The 26,922-nt window shown below is 34.5% G+C and overlaps 2 protein-coding genes, 1 long non-coding RNA gene and 1 pseudogene across 6 annotated transcripts; 3 read left to right on the plus strand and 1 right to left on the minus strand.

Moving 5' to 3' along the window:
• The first annotated feature begins 452 nt into the window (after positions 1-452).
• LOC128160986 (protein tyrosine phosphatase type IVA 2-like) lies at positions 453-13,131 on the plus strand. 4 transcript variants are annotated; one of them, XM_052824269.1, is made up of 8 exons: positions 4,185-4,893; positions 4,984-5,138; positions 6,282-6,380; positions 7,707-8,245; positions 8,588-8,680; positions 10,563-10,693; positions 11,324-11,398; positions 11,727-13,131. In XM_052824269.1, the coding sequence occupies exons 4-8, from the start codon at positions 8,135-8,137 to the stop codon at positions 11,836-11,838; spliced, it is 522 nt and encodes a 173-aa protein (XP_052680229.1). In that variant the 5' UTR covers positions 4,185-4,893; positions 4,984-5,138; positions 6,282-6,380; positions 7,707-8,134; the 3' UTR covers positions 11,839-13,131. The 4 variants fall into 4 exon arrangements, with proteins under 4 accessions (XP_052680224.1, XP_052680229.1, XP_052680236.1 ...); XM_052824264.1 differs by lacking the exons at positions 4,185-4,893; positions 4,984-5,138 and adding an exon at positions 453-610; XM_052824276.1 differs by lacking the exon at positions 4,984-5,138.
• An 859-nt stretch (positions 13,132-13,990) lies between these two features.
• Positions 13,991-17,063, minus strand: LOC128161026 (uncharacterized). Its single transcript, XR_008240333.1, has 3 exons — positions 16,838-17,063; positions 14,204-14,431; positions 13,991-14,117 (listed from the first exon to the last, which is right to left on the minus strand). It is a non-coding gene; the product is annotated as an uncharacterized LOC128161026 (long non-coding RNA).
• On the plus strand, positions 14,086-18,433 carry LOC128160964 (uncharacterized). Its single transcript, XM_052824245.1, has 6 exons — positions 14,086-14,195; positions 15,091-15,188; positions 16,326-16,347; positions 16,521-16,630; positions 17,249-17,449; positions 18,302-18,433. Exons 1-6 carry the CDS (start codon positions 14,105-14,107, stop codon positions 18,329-18,331), a joined length of 552 nt encoding a protein of 183 aa, XP_052680205.1. The 5' UTR covers positions 14,086-14,104; the 3' UTR covers positions 18,332-18,433.
• A 785-nt stretch (positions 18,434-19,218) lies between these two features.
• Positions 19,219-25,639, plus strand: LOC128161038 (uncharacterized; annotated as a pseudogene).
• The last annotated feature ends 1,283 nt before the right edge of the window (positions 25,640-26,922 follow it).

Consider the following 26,922-nt stretch of genomic DNA (forward strand, 5'->3'; position numbering starts at 1 on the left):
GTATCTCTATCTTGTTTGAAGTACATGCTGTGCTTCACTCTATACTTCAAAATAAATTTAATTATTATTTAGATTGCATAATATGAACAAAACCTCATCAATTATTATAGAGAACTCAATCATTGTGGGATTGAGTTCTTATTTTGATCTGTCTGTAGTTCAAAGCTTTACTTGCCTTAACAATACTTTGTAATTATAATCTGTCATTATGCAATGCAACACACAATAAAGAAAAGGAAAAAAATAACAAAGGAAAAAGATCTGACATTGTTGCATAATATTTATTTTGTTCATTATTAGGCTGTAGGGATAGTTTTTCATTTTGTACAAGTTCTAAAAGTTAAAAAATTCCACGTGGAGGTTTCCCCTCCATTAAAAACCCCCAATTTTTAGAATTGGTTTACAAAACATTTGAGCAAAGAGACCGCATGCTGTTTTCCCTATTGGCACCCCATAAATTTCTGTGACGTCACGTCGAATCCGCCATGTTGGTGTTACACATTGAGGTGAAAGAAGTCGTCATTATCGGTGTATCGCCACACAATCCTTGAATCTGGCCGTTAAAGAAAGTTTACAATCATTGGGACATTCAATGTGTAACAACGTACTGGTAAGTATAAATCAAAATGTATTTTGCTGTCATGAAATATTCGGAAATAATGAAAAAAGAAAGAAATCTGTTCAAGCGAAGGTTCAGCGCGTTCACATTCCTAAGTGAAAATTAAACAAGATTTGTACATTTTTAAATAACACAGATGGTGAGAATGGTTTTATTGATAAATTTTGATAGGATTTTAACTAAAATCATGCTTAAAACATTAATAAAAATTGTATTAAGATATCGTTATCGTCTCAAAATGCGTTGTGTGAAAAGTTAGAGTTCCCTTAAAGGTCCCTCAATAAATTAAAAAGTGAAATGAACTTGTAAACTTGATGTTCATTATATGTAATTTCAGTGCAAGGTAGTTGACTCAAAACGTCACCCCTTTCCAGTTACACCTGTTTAAGATTAACAGAATAAAACATTGCCCTTAAAAAATCTAGGTATGAAGGAAATTGAAAACTTATGATGGGGTTAATGACATCTTTTTTAAATATATTTTGTGTTTGGTTCCATTGCTGGTGCCAATTTTGATTCTAAACCACTGCAAGTTGTAGCAGGCATAATGGGCAATATAGGTTTGTTGGCATTGCAAGTCCATTAGATTGATTTAATGAAGACAATGCCAAGCGTGTGTTGGTTGAGATTGTCTGGTGCATTTGTTGATGGATTATCATGTTTGCTCAGAATATAGGGGTGGGATGCATAATGATCTAGACTACATTAGCTGTATTAAGTCCACAAAGAAATAACATGATTTGATACAGGTACCCTTCTGTAAAGGGCAGAAATGAATATTGAGTATTATACAATTCGTAAATAATCTATACAGGGGTGTTTTTGCAGAAAAAGAGCTGACCCATTTTTTGGCCCATGGATTTTATTAGAGTGTATTTAGTCATTACCAAATAAGGTCAAAAGAGTTTGATCATTTGACGGCAATCAGTGCAGTAATGGTAAAATGTCACTGTTGCCATTATCTGTCATAACTAATTCGGATTTATCATTATATTATTGTTTTTAATGTATATGCCTCCAGAGGGCCCATGAATAAACACATCTCATGTAAGTTACTAAAAATATATGCAGAGATGCCATACTCCCCGATTTGGGTGAGATGATGATCTGCATGTACATATATACATCAAGTCCCATCAATTTCGTTGAAAAGACAAAGTGATATGAACTTAAAAGAAAAAATCAGTGTAGTAAATATGTACTTAATTTTATTGCAAATGATATAGCTATATACATTTCTGCAAAGTTATGACAATTTTATATTTCTCCACAATGGGTATGAAGAAATGTGTACTTTGTAAAACTTTTTCCTACAGCATCAATTGTTACAGAGGAAATGAGAACAGCTCTTCTCTCTACCTTAAATTTGCTTTCTGTGGAGGTAACTAATCAGAAATCACCATTAATTGCTTCAACTGAGTTATTTAGTTGCTTTTATGTTGACTGGTCTGCAATTGAAGTAAAACTGTTGCAAAAAGGAAGCATTCATGGCTCAACTATGTATATTTTACTTGAAAACTTTCAAAACCTTCCATGTCAGAGCAGGAAGACCAGAAAGTGGAGCATCCCTTTACAATAAGCCCTCACAATAGTACATAGTCTACATACAAGTCAGATGCACATTCTTGAATATACATGTACAATTGTACTATAATTGAACTATATACTGGTTTGTTAATTGTCCTTATCACATGGTACCCCATGATATGACATCAAGCGCAATACTCATACGCACTAGTTACAGTCAGAAAAAGTATTGTAATTTGTAAATACATCAAAGTTGATAATTTACATGCATTTGTTGATCAATCAGTACTTGAATAGGTTTGGGATTGAATTGTAAGTAATCCATATTCTGCATCTAATTGTACTGGCAAATAATTTGTACTGCAACATTTACTTTGTAATTTCCATTTTCAAACCCTTCCCAGTATTTTCCACTTGGACAAATAATTTTTCTGGATTAGAATTAACTGGTTTTTACCAACGTTAGTTACCACCACTGGCATTTCCTGGCCAACCCTTATTTCTGCTTGACCTATAAAAACTTTATCTTTCAACACCATGCTTGCATCCTTTGCAGTCTGGGCTTTAAGAAAGACGGGTGTCAGATGAATCAAATTGAGTGTATAATATCGTGTTAGTATCAAACTAACACGTGAATTGTATGTTGCTTAGATTTACCATGAAATATTGTGCATTTATTTAATTCAAAACAAATACTTATTGTAACATAAAAAAAAATCAAAAGAAAAATTATCGTATAGATGATTAGAATTAAATTGTTAGTTTATTTGATGACGTGAAGAGTTGGCAGTCTGACGTCAACTCCATCCTGAAGCAAAGACCTCCTCTGGGAACAAGCGCTATGTGTCATTTCAATTACTCATGTTTTTCACAAATTTCATGAGTGGTTGTGTATTGATTGAATTGGTGAGACAGGCAGTGTTGCAGGTTAAAGTCTGCACAAAAACATCAACATGTTTAACACAGAAAGAAGTTGGTCTGTATTTCAGGAATGTGTGATGATCATGATAAGTCAGCTTGATATTATCAACTCAAAAAACACATGAATAATTCTTTGAATTAAGAAAAATTTTAAAGATATTAACAGAACATGCCTTCTCCTTCTCCGGGGTCTACAATAAATATGTGTAAGTGTTGCTTGCTCTCTAAGAAAACACAACCAGTGATACAAGTACTTCACTAGTACTGTGGTGTTTTACAAGGTTCATTTGGTAAGGTGACCAACGTGGTGAGAAACATGTGATTGGAGGATTACCAGTTCAGCCCTGTACCGTCTTGTACAAGTCGACAGGCACCTGTTGATTTAGGGTCACAGCTCTCTTACTATGATGTACAGGTAGATAAACCAAGGAGAGAGGGCTCCTTTCAAGTTTTGATAGCTTAATGCTAACAGGTTATACTACATAAAGAGGCTGGGGTACAAGTATTATCTGGTGGATGGGTGTGTCCTTTAGGTCTAACACAATATTTGCTGTAACAATTGGATCATGGTGTGTTAGGGAAGTTTTTTTTTTTCAAGCAGTATAACAGTATATATTCTATTATAGGTAAATAAGACAAACCACCTTGACATATGAAATATTGTACATACCGTTATACGTTCTGTATGATATTAAGACTGAAGTATTTGTTGCGGTGACAAGTTGCCTTGCAGTAATTATAAAGGTCACAGGCATGGTTAACCAGTTCTGTCGCTTACATGGCAGGAAAGCAGGTCTAGTGAGACTGCTCTCATCAAAGAGATGAAGGGAAAAAAAACAACTACCCTTGACATTTTTACATACATGGTGTCACCTATTTTCTAAAATAGGTTTAAAGAGAGAACTTTTAGGAAGTTGTGTGAGAGTGAACATTGTTTGCAGTTTAATTGCCCTGTTAAGATTCTGATCTGCTAAACACTTCATGAAAGTTGCTGATAAAAGGTCAAGTGTTGTTTATCATCATTTACATGTGTCATTGTTTGTTAGAGGAACCCTGGGTGATTTTTTCCCCACTGCTGCACTGCTATTTATAGCTTAGTGTACATGAATATTTTTATCAGCTCAGTGACACTGGATCATTAAATCTGGCTATATCAAAGAAGCATGTGCTTCATTCATGATTTGTTCAAGTTCATTGTAACTCTCGGTATGTAGAGTTTGAAAGACCCGGTGGATAGATTAAAAAGCCTGAATAGTGGTTATTTACTTGCGGGATACAAAATTACAAATTCACCTGGTGGTCTGGGAATTTAGTCAAGAGGAAGTTGTACAGACAGACTATTCAGGAGTGAAAAGCAAACCATGTGAGCAAAACGATGTGTGATGATTGTATGAGTACACACAGATAAGATGGTGATTTTGTGAATTTTGTGTAAAATCACCTGCTCGATGTAATTGAGAATTGACTTAAATAATACTGTCACAAGGGAACATCCCAAATTTATTAGGAACAATACAATCTCTATATTTTTATCACGAGTTCTTGGAAGAGACACACATACACACGCACAAGTTGGAATTGGGCCACAAGTGTTGACTTGTTGTATTCATTATTGTGGCTGACAGTGCTCTATAAACATGTTATTTGTTGTTATGAGCTGGAAGAACAAATCTGCATTCCATCTTCACATATAATTGTTTACATCTGCCATGGTAGGAGCGTCATACTTATTGTGTGCACACAGACATTGAGAGATATTGTGTTGGTTTATCGTTCAGTGTGTTCAAAGCTGGAGAGAAAGTTTTGCTGCATAAATCCTGATACAGGTGAGAAGATTGGAAAACCACAAGCTTACAACTGCAGCATATGAAATTTGTTTATATATTAACAACTTTTGTAGTGTTTATTGATTGTAGGATTAGTAAACAGGAAACCAAACAATTTAGCCCAGCAGTTTTTGTCGGTGGGAATCTGGACTGTTATTTGCACCGCTGGGAGATACATATGTACTGTTTAATGGTACAATTTGATTGACTAGTGACACAGTGGCCAATTTTTGCAGTGGAAATAGGTAAATTGGATAGGTGTGATTGTTTAGATATGTCAGAAGTGTCTGACAGATCACCTCTACAAAGTTTGAGTGATTAACCCTAATTGTGATTCAAGGTAGAGGAGTGACACCTTGTGTTATATAGTATGGCTGCTTAAGAAAGGACCAGGGCAGTGTTCTGTTGTTTATCTGTTGACCACAGTTTGATCATTGAGGACTTGACCTAAATGTAAGGTAAATGCCTGAGGATGTCATATGATAAGTGACAGGAATGAATGGAAAAACATCTTCTTAACTGTGACCTTTGTGTGGCCACATTGTTTGTGAAGAGAGACAAAACTAGGCTTGTTTTTACAGCAGAATAGGAAATTACACAATGATGTTTAATTATCTTTTTTTAACATTTAGGTTTTTGGTGTAATTATCATTTTTAACAATCAGGGTTTTTTTGTGTCCTTTTTGGTCTGTCATAATTGTGCATGCCTTGTCATTCAGGGGAATGAAAATGTGGAAAAAGTCTTAAAATAGAATTGAATGAACCTGTCACCTCTAAATATAGACCTCATTGTCACACTTTGTTCTTGGAACAACCATCTCCGGCCTCATCTAATGTTTATTTATGCTGAGTATGGAGTAGTGTGGTGTTTAACATTCTAAGAGTGGAATGTTAGCTAATGAACATTTTCTTAACCATGCATGAAATAGTTGAGATATTTTAAATGTTTCTTTCCTTGTCTGCAGATTCAAATATTAGATGTCAAAGCCTTGGGAGTATCTAGAATATTGGGTTAGTCAGTTATCAGTGGGGTTTATTGAATTTTGCTGGTAATATTGTTTGGGATAAGATGAAATAAACAATAAGTGCAGCTTTGGTGATGTTTGTGGGTTTAATCTGTGGAGGGAATGATTGCGCTACACCCAGCTTGCATATCACTAGACTGTTGTGAGTGACAACGGGAGAGGAGATTTGAGCTGTCAACAGATTGTTATGAATTTGCAGTGTTTGTCTACTCAACTCAAAAATAAGAATCAGTGCTTGCTTTGACTTCCTTGTTTATGAAGTACTTCTAACCACATGATCGCATTCTTTTCTTGGAATTAAATATTAATCTCATAATTACAAAACATGCAGTGTGTTGATGGATATATTTTTGTTTTTTACAGTTGATGAGAGACCCACGTGGACCTGTAACAGTCAGGGGCAAATTTGTGACCGGATTTGTACTATGTTCATCTCTCCTGAACTGCTGGCAGCACACTGAGGTAAGGGGGTCATAAGTGGAAGGAGGGGGGGGGGGGGGGGTGGCGGGTCAGGATAGGCACCTGTATATAGTGCATAGTTTGATTCCCCATTATCGCTAGAGATTTACTGGTAGAGATGTATTAATTATTAACTAAAAGTTCACTGCCTATTTCTTTACTTGGTAGATGTGCACAAGACATTCCAAGCTTTATTTTCTTTCCAATTATTTGCCATGATCTAAGACTTCTTTTTTGTATAGGACATATTACTCAGCACATTCATGTTTATAGGTTGTCATTTGTGTATCTATATAATATGCATGTTTAATCATTTAATGTAATTTTTGCTTTGTCATCCTCTGAAACCTTTGTTGAGTGTTATCTTATGCCGGGTAATAAACCAGCTGAACTATGACAAGTTCTTTAAGACTGATAGGTGTAAGGGTGCAGCGGTACAGAGAGAGTCTGGGGAGAGCTGCCTGAGTACAGGGTGGTCTCTGTCCTACACAGACTGTGTCTGCGGGACTGTCTGACAGATTACTTTATTTATGTGAAATCAGAACTTACTGCGTGAGAGACAGAGAGACGGAACAATGGGACACAGAACTTCAGTGGGGATTTAGCTACAGGGTGGCACCTTCTCTTTGGGTAATGATGGAGATTATGAATCAGCAAGGATCTTTTTGGGGGCCTGTCATTATGTTGTTAAAAGATCCTACAAGGTTAAGAAGAGATGATAGAGTTGAACAATAGGTCTTTACCTGTATACAGATAGGAGGCTATTGGCAATGAACTTTGAAAGCGGTGGGAACAAGAAGACATACATCTCTAGAGTGAACTGTCTGGGAGTGAACTGTCTGGGAGTGTCCCAGTGTAAATTAGCATCTTAGTAATTAGTCTTTTTTTTATTTCATGTACATGGAGTACAGTCCAAAGTTTATAGTAGCCATTAATAGGTATTGTGTGAATCAAGGATGTATATACATGTACTTTATAAGCATATACTTAGCAAATATGTCCTTGTCTGAATGTAATCTATTTTATGTGCCTGCAAGATTACCTTTCATATACCGGTACATTGTTAGTTGCTTTTAGCCAAGCAAAATAAGATTTATTACAAATACCACTACCAGCATATTTTAACATGAGAATTATTTAAGTTTGTACAGAGTACAGACCATGCAATATTGCAGGTACATTAATGTTTTTTCAGGATTTGAATTTTATGCACTCACTGAAAGAGAAACTGATTTCTTGCCCACATTGACAAAAATTAATTTTCATTCATTCAAATTGTCAATTTTCTTTATGATGTTGTGAAAATATTGTTTTTGTTTTATCTTACAGTTCAGAAGTAATTTTGGTCACACCTATATGGAGTTTGTCACAAATAGTGGCGACTACTGCCAGGCTCAACACGTATAAAACGTAGGATAGGAAAAATTTTCAGTAGCTGCCAAATTCTCGGTGCTTCAACCTCGTGTTTTGTTCATTTTGAGGACCGCTTTTATTTCGCCGAACACTGATGGGGTAATTGTACAAGCTACTGTGGGGACATAGGATTCCACCCATTTGTCTTTCATCTACAGAAAATAAATATTCATGCACAGGATGGGACTTCCCTGAACCTCGATTATTTTAGTCCTTTACACAGCATATGTGTGGTTTTGGAGTGCCCTCAACACTATTTTCTTGTAACATAATATAGCTCTTGAGGCTGCATTGGAACAGCTTTATCTATATTTTTTCATATTGGAGTATAATCTCGACTGTAAATGACCGCCATGAAAGCCAGACGCCCAGAACCCGCTGAAATCGAGTTCAAGAACATGCGATTCTTGATTATGGATCGCCCAACAGATGCTACAATGGAGAAGTTCATTGAGGTGTGCACTTATTATTACATCATAATACTCCAACATAAATTGTGTCAACTATTTCTGGAGTCTTACTTTAGATAATTATTGTTGCACATGTACATTGAAAGCCAAAGCTTGTATCACATCATGCATAAAAATAAATATGTGTTTCAAATACTTTCAACATGAATATTTCAATTAGAAATTGAGAACTGCTTTATGAAATCTGTATTGTAAAATTAAAGTAATGTTTGAAATCTTTAAAGCTCTTGGTATAATTTTTCAAACATTTGAAAAAAACGGAATAACTTTCTTTATAGATATTCATTCACTTTATTTAGCTAATCATTTCTAATTTGTATTTTGCAGGAGCTGAAAAAGAGAAGAGTTAAAGATGTAGTCCGTGTTTGTGAACCAACCTACAAAACTGAAAAACTTGTTCAAGAAGGAATACGAGTACTGGTGAGTTTGATACAAGGGTGAAAGACCCAGCTGTGGTTCCAGCTCAGTTACATGAAAAAACTGGTATAAGGAAGAATGCCTGTAATGCATTGAGAAGGTTGAACAGCCAGTCTATCGATGGTTGTTGAGCACTGCATGTACTGGGAAAGAAATGTTGAAGTAGGAACATAATAATCAGATTGAGAGCTCATAAAAAGGATATTGAAGCAAGTCAATGAAAAGGGCTGGATTAAGAAAAAGTCTAGTCATGCTATGTATACCTTGTGTACTGGAAATCTCAGGATACTCATAACATAACTTGCCAATCAGTTCATCAATCAGAAGCCATGGTTGATTTTCAAATGAACTACCAATCAACTTGATGGACAGCTGTTCATATAGTCATGTACTTGACTTCCTTTGGACCCACTTTTCTTTTCTTACCAAGTACAGTTGATCTGTCAAACTTGGTATTATAAAAGGCTAAAGAAATAATAGATTGTTATGAAATGTCAGTAAATTTGGATATGCAAGTATTTGATGTGCACAAGTCTACTACATATTGAGGAAGTAGATTGGGTCCTATGAATCATTGGAATTTCGTATAAACCAGTCGGGGGTTACTTTAAAGGTTGCATTGATAAAGTGTACTGGTATGTAAAGTGTGTATCTGGGACAGAATGTGCAGTAAACAATGCAATGAAGTAAAATATCTTCCTTGTTGAGGACAAGTTGATACATCACACACAGCCACTGGTTGTTGGAACTATCTAACAACACCAGAACATGCAATATATACACTTTTGTAATTAGCAATTTATAATGATATGGGAATGCTAGATGTAACCTAAATATAAATTGGAGATTTTATTGGATTTTTTATGGGAAAGCCAGGGGGTCGGTTTTATTAAAAGACACAGCTCATCTACTGTGCTATGATCATGTCCACTGATCCATGGCATAGTCATGATTCTGGCATTCACAGCTTTGCTATTTCCTGATAACTATATTTATTCAATGGTTATGAAACTCAAAACAAAAAATGTGTTTACAGTGTGTTCATTTTATACCGTAATACCTGGGTAAGATCAATAAAATCTAATTCTGCTGGTGTTCACTCGATCAAGCTGTTTGTGCTGCTTTTACATTTTTACATATACAATGTAAGTAATAGATTGTGTGTATCGAGCATGAAATGTTTAAAGTTATAGGTTCAAAGGATTAATATCGGAAAGACCTTGCTTCATTTATTCTCAGACAGTTAACCTTCATGAGTGCATTTTTTAAAAAACCTCACTGGATTAAGATTGAGTGACCAGGAGGGGAAACTATCGTATAAAATACACAATGACTGCACAAAAACTCTTACATCAGCTATAATAAGTCTGATCTTTGATCAATATTGTACCGGTACAATGCTTTACCTGTTTCAGTCAGGGAATTGATCTCTAGAAAGTTCAGTGTTCGCTTCATCTACACTGATAAATATCCTGTCAATAGTATATATTTTTTATTTTCATATTTTTAGGACAAGTACACAGAGTATAAAACATGTTTTTATACACTGATAAACATCATGTCATTTCTCATTAGTATATAGGTACTCTTTATATAATTCATATGTTTAGGACGTACACAGCAGGAGAATAAATAACATGCTTTTATACACTGATAAACATCATGTCAAAAGTATGTAGGTACTCTTTATATATTTCATATGTTTAGGACAAGTACACAGCATGAGAATAATTAACATGTTTTTATAAACTGATAAATTCCAATAGTATGTAGGTACACTTTAAACTGTATGTGTTTAGGACATAGAAATATATGCAGAATGAAAAAAAAAGTTTTGTATGTATGTCAGGTGTGTATTAAATAAAATTCCCGCTCCATTGTTTAGGATTGGCAGTTTGATGATGGTAATCCACCACCAGCAGAAGTGGTGGATGAATGGTTTAACCTGCTCAAGACCCGCTTCAAAGAGGAGCCCGGCTGCTGTGTGGCAGTCCACTGTGTAGCAGGACTAGGGAGGTAAGAACTCTGAATGTCAGCCTCTACAAGGAAGATTAAGGTCTTCTGTTTTGTTAGTAAGCAGATGATTTCATTTAATAGTTGGATTTTCTAATCCTTGTCTGTTTTGTCCAAAATAAAATGTGTTCATTCAATGCTGCAAAGGTTTTACGAGAAAAAGTTGTATCTATTATGATTAATCTTAAAGAAAAAAGCAGAAATAGGGAAAATAAGATTATCTGTGTTCTTGTATTTGTTTAAATTGCCGATTCATTTTTTATGAAACAGAATTTTTAATATTCCTGTAAATTTTTTAAAACTATGTGTGACAAATAGCTTATAAATTTTTGCAGAAATGGGGAAAATAAGATAATCTGTGTTCTTGTATTTGTTTAAATTGCCAATTCTTTTTTTTATGAACCAGAATTTTTAATGTTCCTGTAAACTTTTTAAAACTATTGTGTGACAAATAGCTTATAAAATTTGCAAATTTTCAGGAAGTGTGCATTTGCAAGATGAATTTTTACTCTTGTTTCATTCAAACCCTATTTGTGTTAGGGATACTATTCAGGATTAGTATAAAATGATTAGGTTTTGTTTTCTATTATTTTTTTTTTAATACTGAACTTCATACCGTTATTGTCTTTGTAGGGCTCCAGTTTTAGTTGCCCTTGCATTGATTGAATGTGGAATGAAATATGAAGATGCTGTTGAATTAATCAGAGAGTAAGTTAGATATGCAGAAATATAAAGCTGGGTCTAGATTTGTAATCTTATTAAGCATAAGGATGGAAAAAAGAGAAACAAATCAAGCAATTTTAAGTTATACTCGTAGTAAAGAAATGTATTTTTTATTTGACAGACTATGATAATTTCAACTTACAAACAAGCAAATAAAAACTGTTTAAATTGTTTACCTCAGTAAAGTCTTCATCTTTTAATGTCTAATTGTTGACAATGTCAGTGCTAAAGTTCCTTAGTTTTAATAAATGAACTATTTACACTGTGTATATGAAAGATTCGAAATAAGAATGCTCCCCTCTTTTTTCTATAGCAAGAGACGAGGGGCAATAAATGCAAAGCAGTTGATGTTCCTTGAACACTACCGTCCAAAGTCTCGATTGAAGCAGAGGGGCAACGGGCATAAGCAGTGCTGTGTAATGTAAACTCCATAGGACTGAAATTGTGTCATTTGTAGCGTTCATTGTCTATTTAGTTCTCTGAATTCAATTTATACATTGCTGAGTTTGTGATATTTCTATCTTTAAAAAAAAATGAAATATTTTCGTTAATATTCCACTTGTTTCGTGTTGTAGTTATTTAAATAATCCAGTTTTAGCGTTATTCAGCTTTCCCATCAGTGATATGGACTGTGTTGAAGTTATAGCTTATCCCCTAATGTCAGCAGTATTGAAGGCTTATTTTTTTGTTAACTTTTTAATGAAAACTTTAAGATTAATTTCAGAGATATACCTTGTATTCCTTATATGTTTCTCCTAAAATTCATAATTTTGATTTTGGAATTTTTGAAGTCTGTTGAGTTGGAGCTATTTTGTTAATACCATCATTCGCCATTGTCCTCAGACATGTACATCCGTGAAGGATACTGTCAACACTGATTCTCTCATTGGTTGCTTGCCATGCAGTGATAAAAATGTGGATTGTGTTCAAGAATTATAAATTATTACCACATTGTTATCATAACATTTCATGAAATTATCACTGCTTCGATGTTTTCACTTATCTCTTGCGTGTCTCCGATGTAAGTATCTGGAGGAGGAAATTGTTGTCCGTGTCAAAGCAAGTCTTTTAATTAATATTTGGTGATTGGTTTTTAGTCTCTAAATTTTTTCCCCCCATTTTTGTTTGTTATTCATTTGTAATTATAAAGTTGAGCCTGCTGTCATTGTCCATTATTGAAATGATAGACTGAGGGATAGGATTGGAAAATGGAATATTCTTTCTTTTGATATTATCAAATTTTTTTCCCTTTCGATCAAACGTCTTCAGACAATAATATATGTATAAAACTATTAGTTATGATTTCTTGAATGCAATTTCTAAACACTTAGATCAAACCAACAGGTTTTGAAAGAAAGTGGAGTAAGACCTTAGAGAACATTCATTGTACACCCTATATCTAGATTTATATATATTTTTAAACAGTTCAAAAAGGAGTATTTAAACTGTCCTTGAACTAAACTCCCACTAAATGACTTGAATTGGAGGTTTTCCTAGCATTGGACATATAATTGGTGCTTCCCCCTCCTAAAACCCCTAATGTGAGACTTGAAGAAACTTTTAATGTTTTAATGTATTGAGGCCCTAATTGTACCTACTTGTATAAGATTTGAATGATAATGCCTTTTATTATATATTTTTTCATATGCATTATTACTAGTGGTGTACATATAAGTTATCTGTATGTATATTAAGGGCAATAAAAACTAATTCAAATATACCAGAATTATGTTTTCTCTTTGTTTGTCATCTTCCGAGTATGTTGTAGAAGATCTGTAAACTTGATAGATGTGTTATAAGTGATTGTTAATTTCAATCATATACAGTTTTTAGCAATCAGTTAAAAATTAGATTGTAAATGAAAACTGTCCTAAGATTCGCTATAGTGGAGGAGCATTTTTACAAGTCTAATTTTAATCGGATTTAAGTTTTTTGTTTCTATATTAGCAATTTTTTCAAAGGCTGCCAAACAGTTGTCAATTTTGTATATCTTTGTTGATGAGCAATGCCGTGGTTTTCTTTGCCAAAATAAAACATTTATTGATGATTTAAAAAGTTTATTAACCAAAACTTGAAAAAACGAAGAAAATCAGACGTCTTGTATTATATATTCATTATGTAAATGAAAGAAAAAGTGAGCAATCTCAAATACCCCAAATTGTTTCTGTACTTTATTCAATACTGCACAGACGTTCAAGTTTAAAAGAACCAAAATTTCCAGAGAAAACTGAAGTGGAATTTGAAGATCCTGATGAAACTATCCACATCTATACACATTGTGTCTGGTTAATAAGAATTAAAACTCCTAGAAAAATAATATCAGAATTTCCTGGTATTAATTATGCCCATTTACATAGAGTGTCCTAAATACCCACAAAGTATCACCAAATTCTATGCGGCAGTTAAAGGGGAGTGGGGCTAACAAAGAGCAGGTCTGACGAACGGGTCAAAAACTATTACCCCCAACAACTTGTTGCTCTGAGTACTGTTAAATGTTATTTTGAGTACATGTGATTACAAATGTGCATGCCGATGCGGATTGCTTACAGGTAATATTATCAAGCAGTTCATTTGAATCAATGCGAAACGTCAAAATCTTCAAGGAAAGATTATTCTTCCAAATATACCACGTAGAAATCCACCATCCTTGCATCTAAACGTGGTTAATTTGAAATGAATTATATTTCGTAGATGGCGTTCACATCTATAAAAAAATACCATATTACACTTGCGATGTGGGAGAAACAACCCAAGCCACCTAAATTCGGAACCAACGTTGCAGGTACTTACCATCTTTAGAGGGCCTCTTGTTCTTTTGAGCAGTCAGACTCATGCAGCCAAAGAGTGTGGATGGTGCTCCAGCACATGACATTGTATTGACTGTATCCTAACCTTTTAAACGTCTGGATGTTCTTTGGGCCCAAAGATTTTATATAATCCACAGTCAAATGCTTTTCAGAAGAGGCTTAATTGTATGACTTACGCTGTATCGCGCAAATCATCCATGATGACTGTTTTCTGAAATCGTCAAGACTTTCAGGATTATGCATGTACAGTGTTCACCTGTCGAGTAGTTCATTATCCTGTAACTACTTCAGTATATATATGGTTTAGTTCTTTAGATTTGTGTAACATTGTGAGAGTAAATTGATGAAAAAACCCCAGTATATTGCAAATGGCCAAATGTTGTAAATAGCGCGAACAAGGTGTTCTAGACTATGTACCGGGGTTTCGGGTTTAGCTTGTTCAGCTTCGATCAAGTGAGCTTTTCTGATCCCTATTATCCGTCGTCCGTTTGTCCGCCCGTCTGTCCGTTCGTCTGTAAACTTACGACATTTTTTACTTGTTCTCTATAACCACTGAGTTAGGTAACAATCATTATGTATATATATATAATCATATAGACCCAAGCGCCTGTGAAAAAATTCCAAATCCGTCGTTATATCGGAATTTGAAAGTGTACATTTATCGTTTTGACCCTTTACTTACAATTTTAGAGTTTCCGATGGTAAGAAAACTAGCAGACTACCCAAAAAAAAAAAATGATTTCGATATCGAAAACTAAAGTCATCGGTGTGATATGTAAGAAAATTTTGTCTGAACTGTAAAAAATATTTTACAACAAACATTTCTCATAATCATGTATACACATGGTAAACGTCTGAATTTGTTAACAGGTATCTTATGTATGGTACTGGTTGTAATGATTGCTATATCAGAAAGCGAATCTATGTCTCTTAATGAGCATAGCTCGGATGATGAAATTGAGGACGAGGTAAGTTTTTTTGTTATATACATTGTGTACATTTACAAATTGCCGAACCATCCACAATAAATATTTATGACGTTTTACTTAAACACAACTTTGTCCTTGTAGAATGTAGATTCTGTATTTTATAAATTGAATATGATGTACTGCATTTGAAATATGAAAATGATCATCATTATTACAAACAATACCTACAGTACCTATCAGACCCAACCTAACAGAAAGTAAACCCCAACTAAACCCTGGGTTTACTTTCTGGGTTTACTCTGGGTTTACTTCGGGTTTACTAGAGTGGACCCAGAGTAAACCCAAAGTAAACCCAGAGTGGACACAGAGAGTAAACCCAGTCAGAAGTATACCCCTGAAAGCAGACGTTAACTGTGTATTCGGAATATACAAAGGGTAGGAATTACAGGCAGTAGAATGGTAAGATAAAATACTATACTCTGTCCCGAGTTTTTGCTTCCACCACTTTTTGCTTGATATTTCAATAATAGTAAATACCTTTATGCTCAAACAATGTTCATCCACTAATATAAAAAATGTCCAGATTATCTGTTTTGAAACGCCCCCTCTACCGCCTCAGATTTCAATACACATCCCGAAATTGAAAGTCTACGGAGATTTTGCATTGCAATAGCCATTAATAAGCCCGGATGATAACGTTAAAAAATTGCGCGATGTATTCCGAGTGTATTCCGAATGGAAAAAAGATGTAAACATTCCCCATTATAAATCTCCGTAAGGAATCTGTTTTCGTTCCTGTGAATTTTTCTGAGTGAAATGGGATAATTGTTCAATGAAGAAATCTTGGATATATTCTCTTTTAACGATTTCAACTGTATTTCTTTCACAAGTATGTGTAATTTTATTAAAAATCATCAAAAAGCGATGGAAGCAATAACTTGGGACAGACTAGTCTGCTTCACACTTCAGTGCATACAGTTGACCTCAAAAGCAATTTCAAAGTAAACCCAAAGTAAACCCCGAGTAAACCCAAAGTAAACCCCGAGTGGACCCAAATTTTCAAAAAGTAAACCCAAAGTAAACCCAAAAAGTAAACCCGGGGTTTAGTTGGGGTTTACTCTGGTGTTAGGTTGGGTCTGATCGATACTGTACAGAGGTCTTTTAGTTTATTTACAGATTGTCGAGAGATTTGAAAGAGGTAAGGTGTTTGTAAACGTCTATCCGAAAAAATGAGTTGTCTCTCTTTGAATACATTATTTATATATATATATATATATATATATATATATATATATATATATATATATATATATATATATATATATATATATATATATATATATATATATATATATATATCTTTTTTTTAAGCTGCCGGTAAGGACCATAAACATCACAAAAAACATCACCATAAGCATGACAAAAATAAGAAAAATCACCACAAACCAAAGAATGGCACTGTGTCTGACAATTCAAATAAGGTAAAACAAAAATATCAATCAATTAAATTGAATTGTAAAAATGCAAGCTACAGTTTTCTCATTTACGTTTTCACTATTGCAAAATGAATGCAAGAAATGGCCATGTGAAAAGACGATATATGAAGTCTTTGTTGGGAGGCCACTATACTCTGTCCAGAGTTTTTGCTTCCACCACTTTTTGCTTGATATTTCAATAATAGTAAATACCTTTGTGCTCAAACTACGTTCATCCACTAATATGAAAAATGTCCAGATTATCTGTTTTCAAACGTCCCCTCTACCGCCTCAGATTTCAATACACATTCCAAAATTGAAAGTCTACGGAGATTTTGCATTGCATCAGCCATTAAGAAGCCCGTATGATAACGTTAAAAAATTGCGCGATGTATTCCGAGTGTATTCCGAATGGAAAAAAGATGTAAACATTTCCCATTATAAATCTCTGTAAGAAAATTGTTTTTGTTCCTGTGAAATTTAATGAGTGAAAATATATAGTAAAAAAATAACAATTATATTTCACATGATGTTATTGGCAGTAAATAATATATTCGCATGCCAAAGAATAAAATGCAAACTGTCCTCTTCTAAAAGATTTTCTTTCCAACACTACATGTATAGACAGAATCCATGTACGCAAACAAGAAGACTGACGTAAATGAGAAGGCTAAAGTGACCGGAATGAAGTCGCAAAAGCCAGGCAAGCACGCCCGTGTGAAGGCCGTAGAGGTGGCGGACGAGGGGTCCAAGACGGGGGTGATCGTCGCTGTCGTTCTCGTCCTCATCACAGTTCTCGGGGTCGGCGCGGCGGTGTTTATTGTAGTAAGAGTTTTCTTCCCTTCCCGAACTCTCGCTTATAATATTTTTTTTTCATGTGCATCAGTCAAATATCAAATGTGCTTTTTTAGAACTTATAGGCTAAAGTAATTGTAGCAATGCATTTGAAAAAAAACATGAATTTCAAAGTTCGTTATGAATGTACATCAACATTTTTTATCATGGGGACACTTTACGAACTTTGAAAAATATGTATGAATGAAAAATTCTGGGTTTTAATTGGTTGATAAAATAATTTCTAAACACTGATAAGTATGATTTATGGGGAGGAGGGCAGCTAATTGTACAGTAAAAAGATCAAAATATAGTGGGATAGTTGACGGCTAAGCGATGCGGTTCATATCCTGTTTGCCGATGATATAAATCTGGAGAGATGGTCTTGTAAATTGTTGAACTACGCGTGAGCTTATAGGAGGAAAGTTCTTAATCGAGAAACTGTTTTTAAAGTAAACTAAAAATCCCTTTGGTTATCTGTTTAATTTATCCCATCTAGCTAAACAAGGTTTATTGTATTTAAAGTCAATTATTTCGACCAAACTCTGCACATTTTTGTAAAGTGCGTTAATATCAACGATATCTCAATGGACAGCTACAAGGTAGACGGGGTGCAAGACAATATGAGATTTACTGGACTCGTAATATAATGATATTTTAATTTACGATACAAGCCATTACCTCACAAAAATGTATCAATTTACAATATACGTCCAGCCTAATGTTAATACGACACATAATTACTTTTTTTGTAGTGATCAGAATTATCTAATATGTACATTAAAGTTTCATCCAGCTTGCATGTTGCATGTACTCATATGGACTTTTGTTTTATTTCTACAGAAAAAGAAAAGAGCTCAAGGAAAATCCTAACTCAGCATCCAGTGGTCTGTTCTGATGTTTTTTTGTTTTTTTTTTACAGTTGTGTTAACTCTATGGAATAAACATTTTACGAAATAGATATTAAAGTCTTTTGGATTTCTTTTGTTGTTTCTAAAATTAAAACAAGGTACGTAAACATTGCTAAGAAAAAACATCTATTTGTAAGCTGTTCATATTCACGAGTCGAAGTATTCTCTTAATCATTTTTGTACATAAAATTTTAAAGAAAAGAAATATATAATAACTATATTTTTAACAAAACAAGAAAAAAAAATTAAACAGTATTTGCATCTGTATTCGAAATTAGGTTGTTCATGTTTACCTGAGGTGAATAAAACAATTTTGATTAATCTTAAATTAATATATTAGATACTATAGTTTAAATCTATTACCAGAACGACAACTAAACTCACGGTAATCACTTACATGTAACTGAACTTTTTGCACTTGAAACTTTGTTGCCCAGTGTAAAAAAATTTCAAAATGTGTACGTTTACTTAAAAAATATGAATTTTATATTATAGTGTTTTAAAAGCAGTATACCTTCCCTAAATTTAAATGTTAACTTAAGGGATCGATTTATTTGGAATCTTTTTTTTTTATCATTATGAAGAGTATTCGGTTTAAAATCATGTTATAAAAAATTTACAGATTAAACTTTTAATTACCAGTTATAGATGAATTTTATTTAAATTGATAATTCAAGAAGGTAGTTTTTATGGGTTTGTACACTGTTTTAGTACTGAAGCACACAGAATATTGGTAGGGGTTGGCTTTATAGAAAAACCTGCCGGCTTCTGAAAATTTGTAATTGGGTTCTGTATTTAGTTTCCTCATTGTATTTCCGATGTTGCTTTTGTGGAAAAACCGGCATTTTGAAAATGTTACATTATTTTAAATCATTCCGATTTAACCTGGCATTAGGTCGACACTAGAAAAAAAATGTAACTGGCCTCTAAACTAGTGCAAGTAAGTGATTTGTTAATCAACCTGTCATTTCTATCTTTTAATAGTTTTTACCACATCTTTTTATTCAGCCCTTTTAAAAAGTCATTGCTATAGTAAGTAAACATATCATAATACATGTGTAAACATATCTGACTGCTCATTGAAAAAGACAAAAAGATGAAAGACAAAGAGGAGAGGAAGGTCGTGCACAGCGAAGAAACGTTACATCAGAGGAAACAGGATAAACTACAGCGTCAAGTGGACCAACACGAGGGAAAGCTACTGTTGAATAACCACCAGAGACTCCACACGTCCAAGCATGTCAACGAGGTAACAAAACATGTCAAACAAGGTAACAAAGAATGTCATCATTAAGATGACAAAAATTGGCAACCAGGTAACAAAGCATGTCAACAAAGGTAACAGAGCATATCAACAACGTAACAAAGAATGTCAACCAGGTAACAAAACATGTCATCAAGGAAACAGAACATGTCAACAACGTTACAAAGAATGTCAGCCTGTGACTCAACCAGGTAGCAAAGAATCTCATGTAACAAAGCATGTCAACAAAGTTACAAAGCATGGCAACCAGGCAACAAAGCATGTCAACAAGGTAACAAAAAATGTCAATTTTGCAACAAAGAAAGTCAACTAGGTAACAAAGCTTGTCAACAAGGTAACAAAGCATGTCAACAAGGTAACAAAGCATGTCAACAAGGTTACAAAGAATGCCAACAAGGTTACAAAGCATGGCAATCGGGCAACAAAACATGTCAACAAGATAACAAATAAAATTCAATAAGGTAACAAAGATTTAACAACATCTATCAACAAATTAACAATGGTAACAAAAATTGTCAACATGAACAAGAAAAAAATGCATGTCAACTAGATAACAACGTGTAAATTAATATGTAACAAGGTAACATGCTTCATCATAGTAACAAAGTATCAACAAGGTTGGACGGTTTTAAAATAATTACACATTCTATATATCAGCGTCAGCAGTTGAAGTTGATGTAAGCGAGATATCGTCATTGACGTGCTCTCTCTTTTTATTCAGAGATATTTACATGCAAAGAATATATTTCTTTATGGGGAATTAACTGTTAAGGTAAACTCTATCATTTTAACACATTCTTACCTTTTTAAAACACTGCTCAACCTTACAACATTTCAATATTCAAGATTTTCGTGTTGTAATTTTTAATACACATTTCATTTTGCATTTGCCTTTCTCACAATGTTCTTTTGTACCAAGCTTGAAAGAAATCCTTAAGCTGTCTATTCATGTTGTGAAAGACATACATACGTCAATGTTAAATACGTTTTCCTTTCCAATAAAAAGATGAACGCCATTTTACCAATAAAAGTTATGTACAGTTCAGTATGTCGCTACAATATCTGTTTACAGAACATTAATCGTACATATTTTGCTATTTTTGTTGTTATTATTTTGTGAAGTGTTTGAAAATTTATAGCATTCCAAAATCTTTCACACAGACAGTTTAATAAATGAATTTTGAATTCAATATTTTATTTTGGCGTCACATACCCTTATGTTGAACATCAGCCTAAATGAAAACTCGCGCTCACATTGAAGATCTAACGGTTGTGACTGTTGAAATGCCTCTTCCATTGCCTAGAACTTATCGTTAAAAATACAAGATAGAAAATTCAAATAAAGAATTGGGGGGGGGGGGGGAAGATAGCACAAATGCCCATTCGGTTTGGTAGTGAAATAGAATTTTTAATTTATTTTTTTTAATTAAATCTATTCAAATATATTATAATACGAGTTTGCAAATGCACAATTTCTAACTTTATTCAGTTTTTAATATACATATATTAAAAAAATATTGCCTTATATTTTGGTGGTTTCGAACCCACAACGTAAAAACCCAAGTTATCTAAAGTTAGCTTATGTCTGGTACTCTTTTTTTTGGTCTGGTGCTCTCACCACGGAGCAATTTTAGACACAACAAATTGTGCTTTTTAGCTCACCTGAGCCAAAGGCTCAGTGAGCTTTTCTGATCACAATTTGTCCGTTGTCTGTCGTTGTCGTCGTCGTTGTTGTAAACTTTTCACATTTTCATCTTCTTCTCAAAAACCAGTGGGCAGATTTCAACCAAATTTGGCACAAAGTATCACTAGGTAAAGGAGATTCAAGTTTGTTCAAATGAAGGGTCACGCTCTCTTTAAAGGGTAGATAATTGAGAATTATTGAAAATTTGTTGGTATTTTTCAAAAATCTTCTTAGAAACTATTAGGCCTGAAAAGCTTAAACTTGTGTGGAGGCATCCTCAGGTAGTGTAGATTCAAATGTGTTCAAATCATGGTCCCCAGGAGTCGGGGCTACAAGAGGGGGATCAAGTTATACATAGGAATATATAGGGAAAATCTTTAAAAATCTTCTTCTCAAAAACTATCAGGCCAGAAAAGCTCAAATTAAAATGGGAGCATCCTCAGATAGTGTAGATTCAAGTTTGTTCAAATCATGGTTACCGGGGATAGGGTGGGGCCACAATTAGGGGATCAATTTTTACATAGGAATATATAGAGAAGATCTTTAAAAATCCTCTTCTCAAAAACTATTAGGCCAGAAAAGCTCAAATTAAAGTGGAAGCATCCTCAGGTAGTGTAGATTCAAATTTGTTCAAATCATAGTACCTGGTGATATGGTGGGGCCACAATGGGGGAATGGATTTTTACATAGAAATATATAGAGAAAATCTTTTAAAATCTTCTTCTCAAAAACTATTAGGCCAGGAAAGCTCAAATTAAAATGGAAGCATCCTCAGGTAGTGTAGATTCAAGTTGGTTCAAATCATGGTTCCTGTGGGTAGGGTGTAGGGTACCCTCATTGTACGGATAACTCCTCCTACAGTTTTCAAGATAAGAAGTTGTTCTTTTGCAAATCAATTGTACTTGTATTAGAGGTGTGCATATTGCTTGGATTTTGATTTCCGATAATTTATGAAAAAAAACCCAGCTTTTGAACTTAGTCATTTTTTTTGCAAAATATTGCGTATAGGGTACTCCATTTCACTGGATGTCACATTGACAGCTTTTCACTTGTTTTTCACAAGGTTCAATTGTTGGGATACAAAATGATATTTTTAATGTATAAAGGGTCATCTCTCCACTTTTTGTTAATTGAAATCGGCTTGTTTTCCATTAGACCTAATTTAGAAAAAGAGAAAAATATGGAGCACAGACCCACTCTTGAAGTTCTAAATTTGACAATATTTAGAGGTGTTGATACGTACCCGCCTGTTTGAGTCAACATATTCCTAGTATTGAACATATTTAAAGGTTAAAAATCGATTCAGTATCTTATCCGTGTGTGTTTAGGCATTTTACACGCCTTATCCACCCATCTTCTTAAAATGAAAATATAACCACTGATGCAACAGTGGATGCAAACTTTTCACAACCGCTAACGCGCATTATACTCAATTTGTTTGAACATTTTGTTGAAGTTATGTGACTACCTCTTTCAAAAAATAATGATTGCTTGCGTGAACTTTTGGTTCTTTTACCTGCTTTTGGTACCACAAGTCATTAAGACGATGAATCAGCTTCGTCTACCGTGTTTCGAAAATGTAATTAATAATTCTTTCCTATTTCACAAAAAAACGCGATAAACCGTTGTGATTCTATAAACGACACTAACTTTTGTCAGATGTGAGTATTGTTTCTTTGACAGTTAATCCCCGTCAAGACCCTAACAGCGGATATTAATATTCGACTACAAGATGACTCGGCGAAGGACAGTTCCGTAATGGCATTCGTAGCGGTCGGGATTCTCATTGGACATTTGTTGGCTATCCTGGCCATTATGTAAGTAACCGTACATTATAAACCTTTTCCGGAAAATAAATTTCATTTTGAGTCCCCCCCCCCCCCCCCCCCCCCCCCGGAATTTACATTTTATTTTTCTGTACCGCAGAATTTGTCGGTGTTATAAAGCAAGAGTAAGTATTCGTTTGATTGCTTTGATCGTTAAGTGCATGTAGTTGTTATGTTATTGTATTTTATTTGAGCATGCGTTTATTGAAATACACTTTATTTGTTTTGCTTGAAAATTAGCATAAAAAGAAAACTTGTTTAACAATTACAATCGTTTCGTTTATTGAATTTGATTAACACTGCAAACCACCCTAATACATTAACAACATGACAGGAGAAAAACCATAATCACGTTTTAATTGAATTTGAATTTTAAGTCGGACATTGACAGAGATGGACAGAAATCTGTAGACGCTGACAGCAAGGGACATAAACAAGAAAAGACAAATGAAGGAGTTGACAGATCCCTTTCCAACCACTCCCGGAAGTGACGGCCTTTGTCAACAGTCAGGGTCAACAGAGCGACAAGCACCAGCCAAAGAAACCTCCTGACCCCCTAGAAATCTCTGATATCTACACCACTGACCAGTGAGAAACAAAACCAGACGTCGCGCCTCTCCTTAGAGCCCCCACTTCCAGTGTTTAAATCTACAACAGGACAGATATCCCATCTCTCTATGAACTCCGCACCAGCAGTGTTTAGATCCGTCCCTGACAAACGGTTCAAGCTTTCCCGTATGTCTATAAATTCCGCACCACCAGCCTTCGGATCAACAAAGAACCAAACGTTAGGTCTGTCTTCAAATCCCCCAGTCAAAGTGGATGGATCCAAGCAAGACCAGATTTCCTTCATATCAATGAAATCGGCACCATCAGACCTTAGATCCGCCCCAGTGAAACAGAAACAAATATCCCATCTCTCCATTAAGTCCGCGCCTCCCGCTTTGGATTCCGCACAGGGTCAGCTTTCTCGGCTCTCTATGAAATCAGCCTCTACTGCCGTTAGGTCGACCCAAGAGAAACAAATTCAGACTTTTCTGTCTTTCATTGATACGCGAAATGTCAAACGCTCAACAAAATAAAGCTGTGGAATCTAAAGATTTGGTCAGGTCCAACACTCGTATAGGTTTACTGCAAGAAAAACAACTGCCTTCCCGCCTGTCTTTAAGGTCTGCACCACCAGCTGCAAACCACGCGAATAATGTGATATACGATGTAAAGGAGACATCCTCGTATCCTGAAAATATATTTTTATTGAACAACAAGGGTAAGCCTCTCAGTGTGACGTCACGGCACGTTGAATTAAAACCATCTTTTCGGCTAACGTCGAAATTTACGAACCTTAACGATCCAATGGTTTCAGTCCATGAAGGTGCAACAACTGGACAGAGATCGCACGGTTCGGTACATACCGGTATCCATTCGATACCATCGGTACCAGAGAATAACAACTCCACTGCTGATGACACGAGGGCCTTGGGGGTACTCCCTGCACCCCCGTACCTGACGGGCATCCATCAGTTCAGGAGAGACAGTGGGTGGTGAGAAGAGGGTGTCGGATGTTCATTGACACCCAACCCCCTCTGGTAGTTGCTCATTTTGGTTTGCATTTCAAATTACAAATTGAAATACCCATAAGTTTAAAGTATTTTGTTTATTGCTAATTCATATCCGTTGTTCATTGATTGATATTACAAGTATCCCTTTTTACTGCGTTTTTTATGAATATTCTCGGAATTTAGTGCGTGAATTTTTTTTTTTACCTAGTAGGTATAAAATGACTCATTATGAACATTTGTTAAAAGCTCCCTTTTTAATAAGAATTCGAAAAGCAATCGCTCTCTGTCGAGCAGCGAAAAGTTGATAGAATCTTGTAATCGATCTATATTAATAGTTTCATCTTTTTTAAATTTCTAGCCTTAAGCTTATAGTTTCAGTATTGATTGCCTTTGGTAACGAATATATGTGCATCAGCCGGATCACTAATTGAAAGGATAGAAAATGCAAGCAAACGAGCTTACTCCAGTACAAGTTGAAAGTCAGATAATTGACCATGCACATAAACATAAACATCTTCAGACAGTAATATATGTATAAAACTATTAGTTATGATTTCTTGAATGCAATTTCTAAACACTTAGATCAAACCAACAGGTTTTGAAAGAAAGTGGAGTAAGACCTTAGAGAACATTCATTGTACACCCTATATCTAGATTTATATATATTTTTAAACAGTTCAAAAAGGAGTATTTAAACTGTCCTTGAACTAAACTCCCACTAAATGACTTGAATTGGAGGTTTTCCTAGCATTGGACATATAATTGGTGCTCCTAAAACCTCTAATGTGAGACTTGAAACTTTTAATGTTTTAATGTATTGAGGCCCTAATTGTACCTACTTGTATAAGATTTGAATGATATATTTTTTCATATGCATTATTACTAGTGGTGTACATATAAGTTATCTGTATGTATATTAAGGGCAATAAAAAGTAATTCAATTATACCAGAATTATGTTTTCTTTTTGTTTGTCATCTTCCGAGTATGTTGTAGAAGATCTGTAAACTTGATAGATGTGTTATAAGTGATTGATAATTTCAATCATGTACAGTTTTTAGCAATCAGTTAAAAATTAGATTGTAAATGAAAACTGTCCTAAGATTCGCTATAGTGGAGGAGCATTTTTACAAGTCTAATTTTAATCGGATTTAAGTTTTTTGTTTCTATATTAGCAATTTTTTCAAAGGCTGCCAAACAGTTGTCAAATTTTGTATATCTTTGTTGATGAGCAATGCCGTGGTTTTCTTTGCCAAAATAAAATATTTATTGATGATTTAAAAAGTTTATTAACCAAAACTTGAAAAAACGAATAAAACCAGACGTCACGGAGAAGAATTCTTGAAATATTTGCTATATTCTTTAAGAAACCTTTGTCCTGATGTCGAGATGGATCCTTTGGCAGTGGCCAACAATTTTACCTAGCTCAACAGTTTTCAGACTGGTTCTGGTCTTAACATGCCAGGATTAAATTACTGTTATTGTCAACCCCATGATAAACAGATTTGAATCAACCTTTTATAGCAATGTGCAAGCAGAAGACATTTCGCTTTTAAATTTTGAGACCGCTAAAATGTTGTATACAACCCAAAAATATAAATTATCAAACAACTGTGTACATATGTAAATCAGTTGTAATCTTGCATGTCATTGTTGTTCTATTTTTCATTAGTGAATGTAATATTTGACAGAAAAGTTCAAAACATCTCCCTTTCAAGGAGGCTTGGTGGACAACGAATTAATCATCAGATATACCTTTATAAAGGTGTTGTTGGTTTTTTTATGATTAGTTCAGCTGTAAACTATTATTTACTAAAGAAAAAATCCGTAATTTTGAGTGTTTAACTTTTATCCTTATACAGAGCTCTTCTTCTGAAGGAGGTCAATAAGTCTAAAAAATAATCACGACAATCCATCCCTCTTAAAAACTTGTAAAGTGCGAAGATGCGACGGCGAAGCGCGAAGATGCGATGGCGAAAGTGCGAAGGTGCGAAGGCGAAGTAGCGATACTACTATCGCTCCTTCGCCTTCGCAACTTCGCACTCTGGCCTTCGCACTTTCGCCTTCGTCTTTTTTGATAGCATTCAGAAAGTCTCGGTCGATTACATAGAATTTAATGCAGGCACCGTACTCGCCAAGGTTTTCCGATTAATGCATGGTATTTTTGGTACGCATGCATTAGGCCATTGTGCTTACTATGAATGTTTATAAATATTTTAATG

This window comes from Crassostrea angulata, chromosome 1, assembly GCF_025612915.1.
Source record: "Crassostrea angulata isolate pt1a10 chromosome 1, ASM2561291v2, whole genome shotgun sequence".
Lineage (NCBI taxonomy): Eukaryota > Metazoa > Mollusca > Bivalvia > Ostreida > Ostreidae > Magallana > Magallana angulata.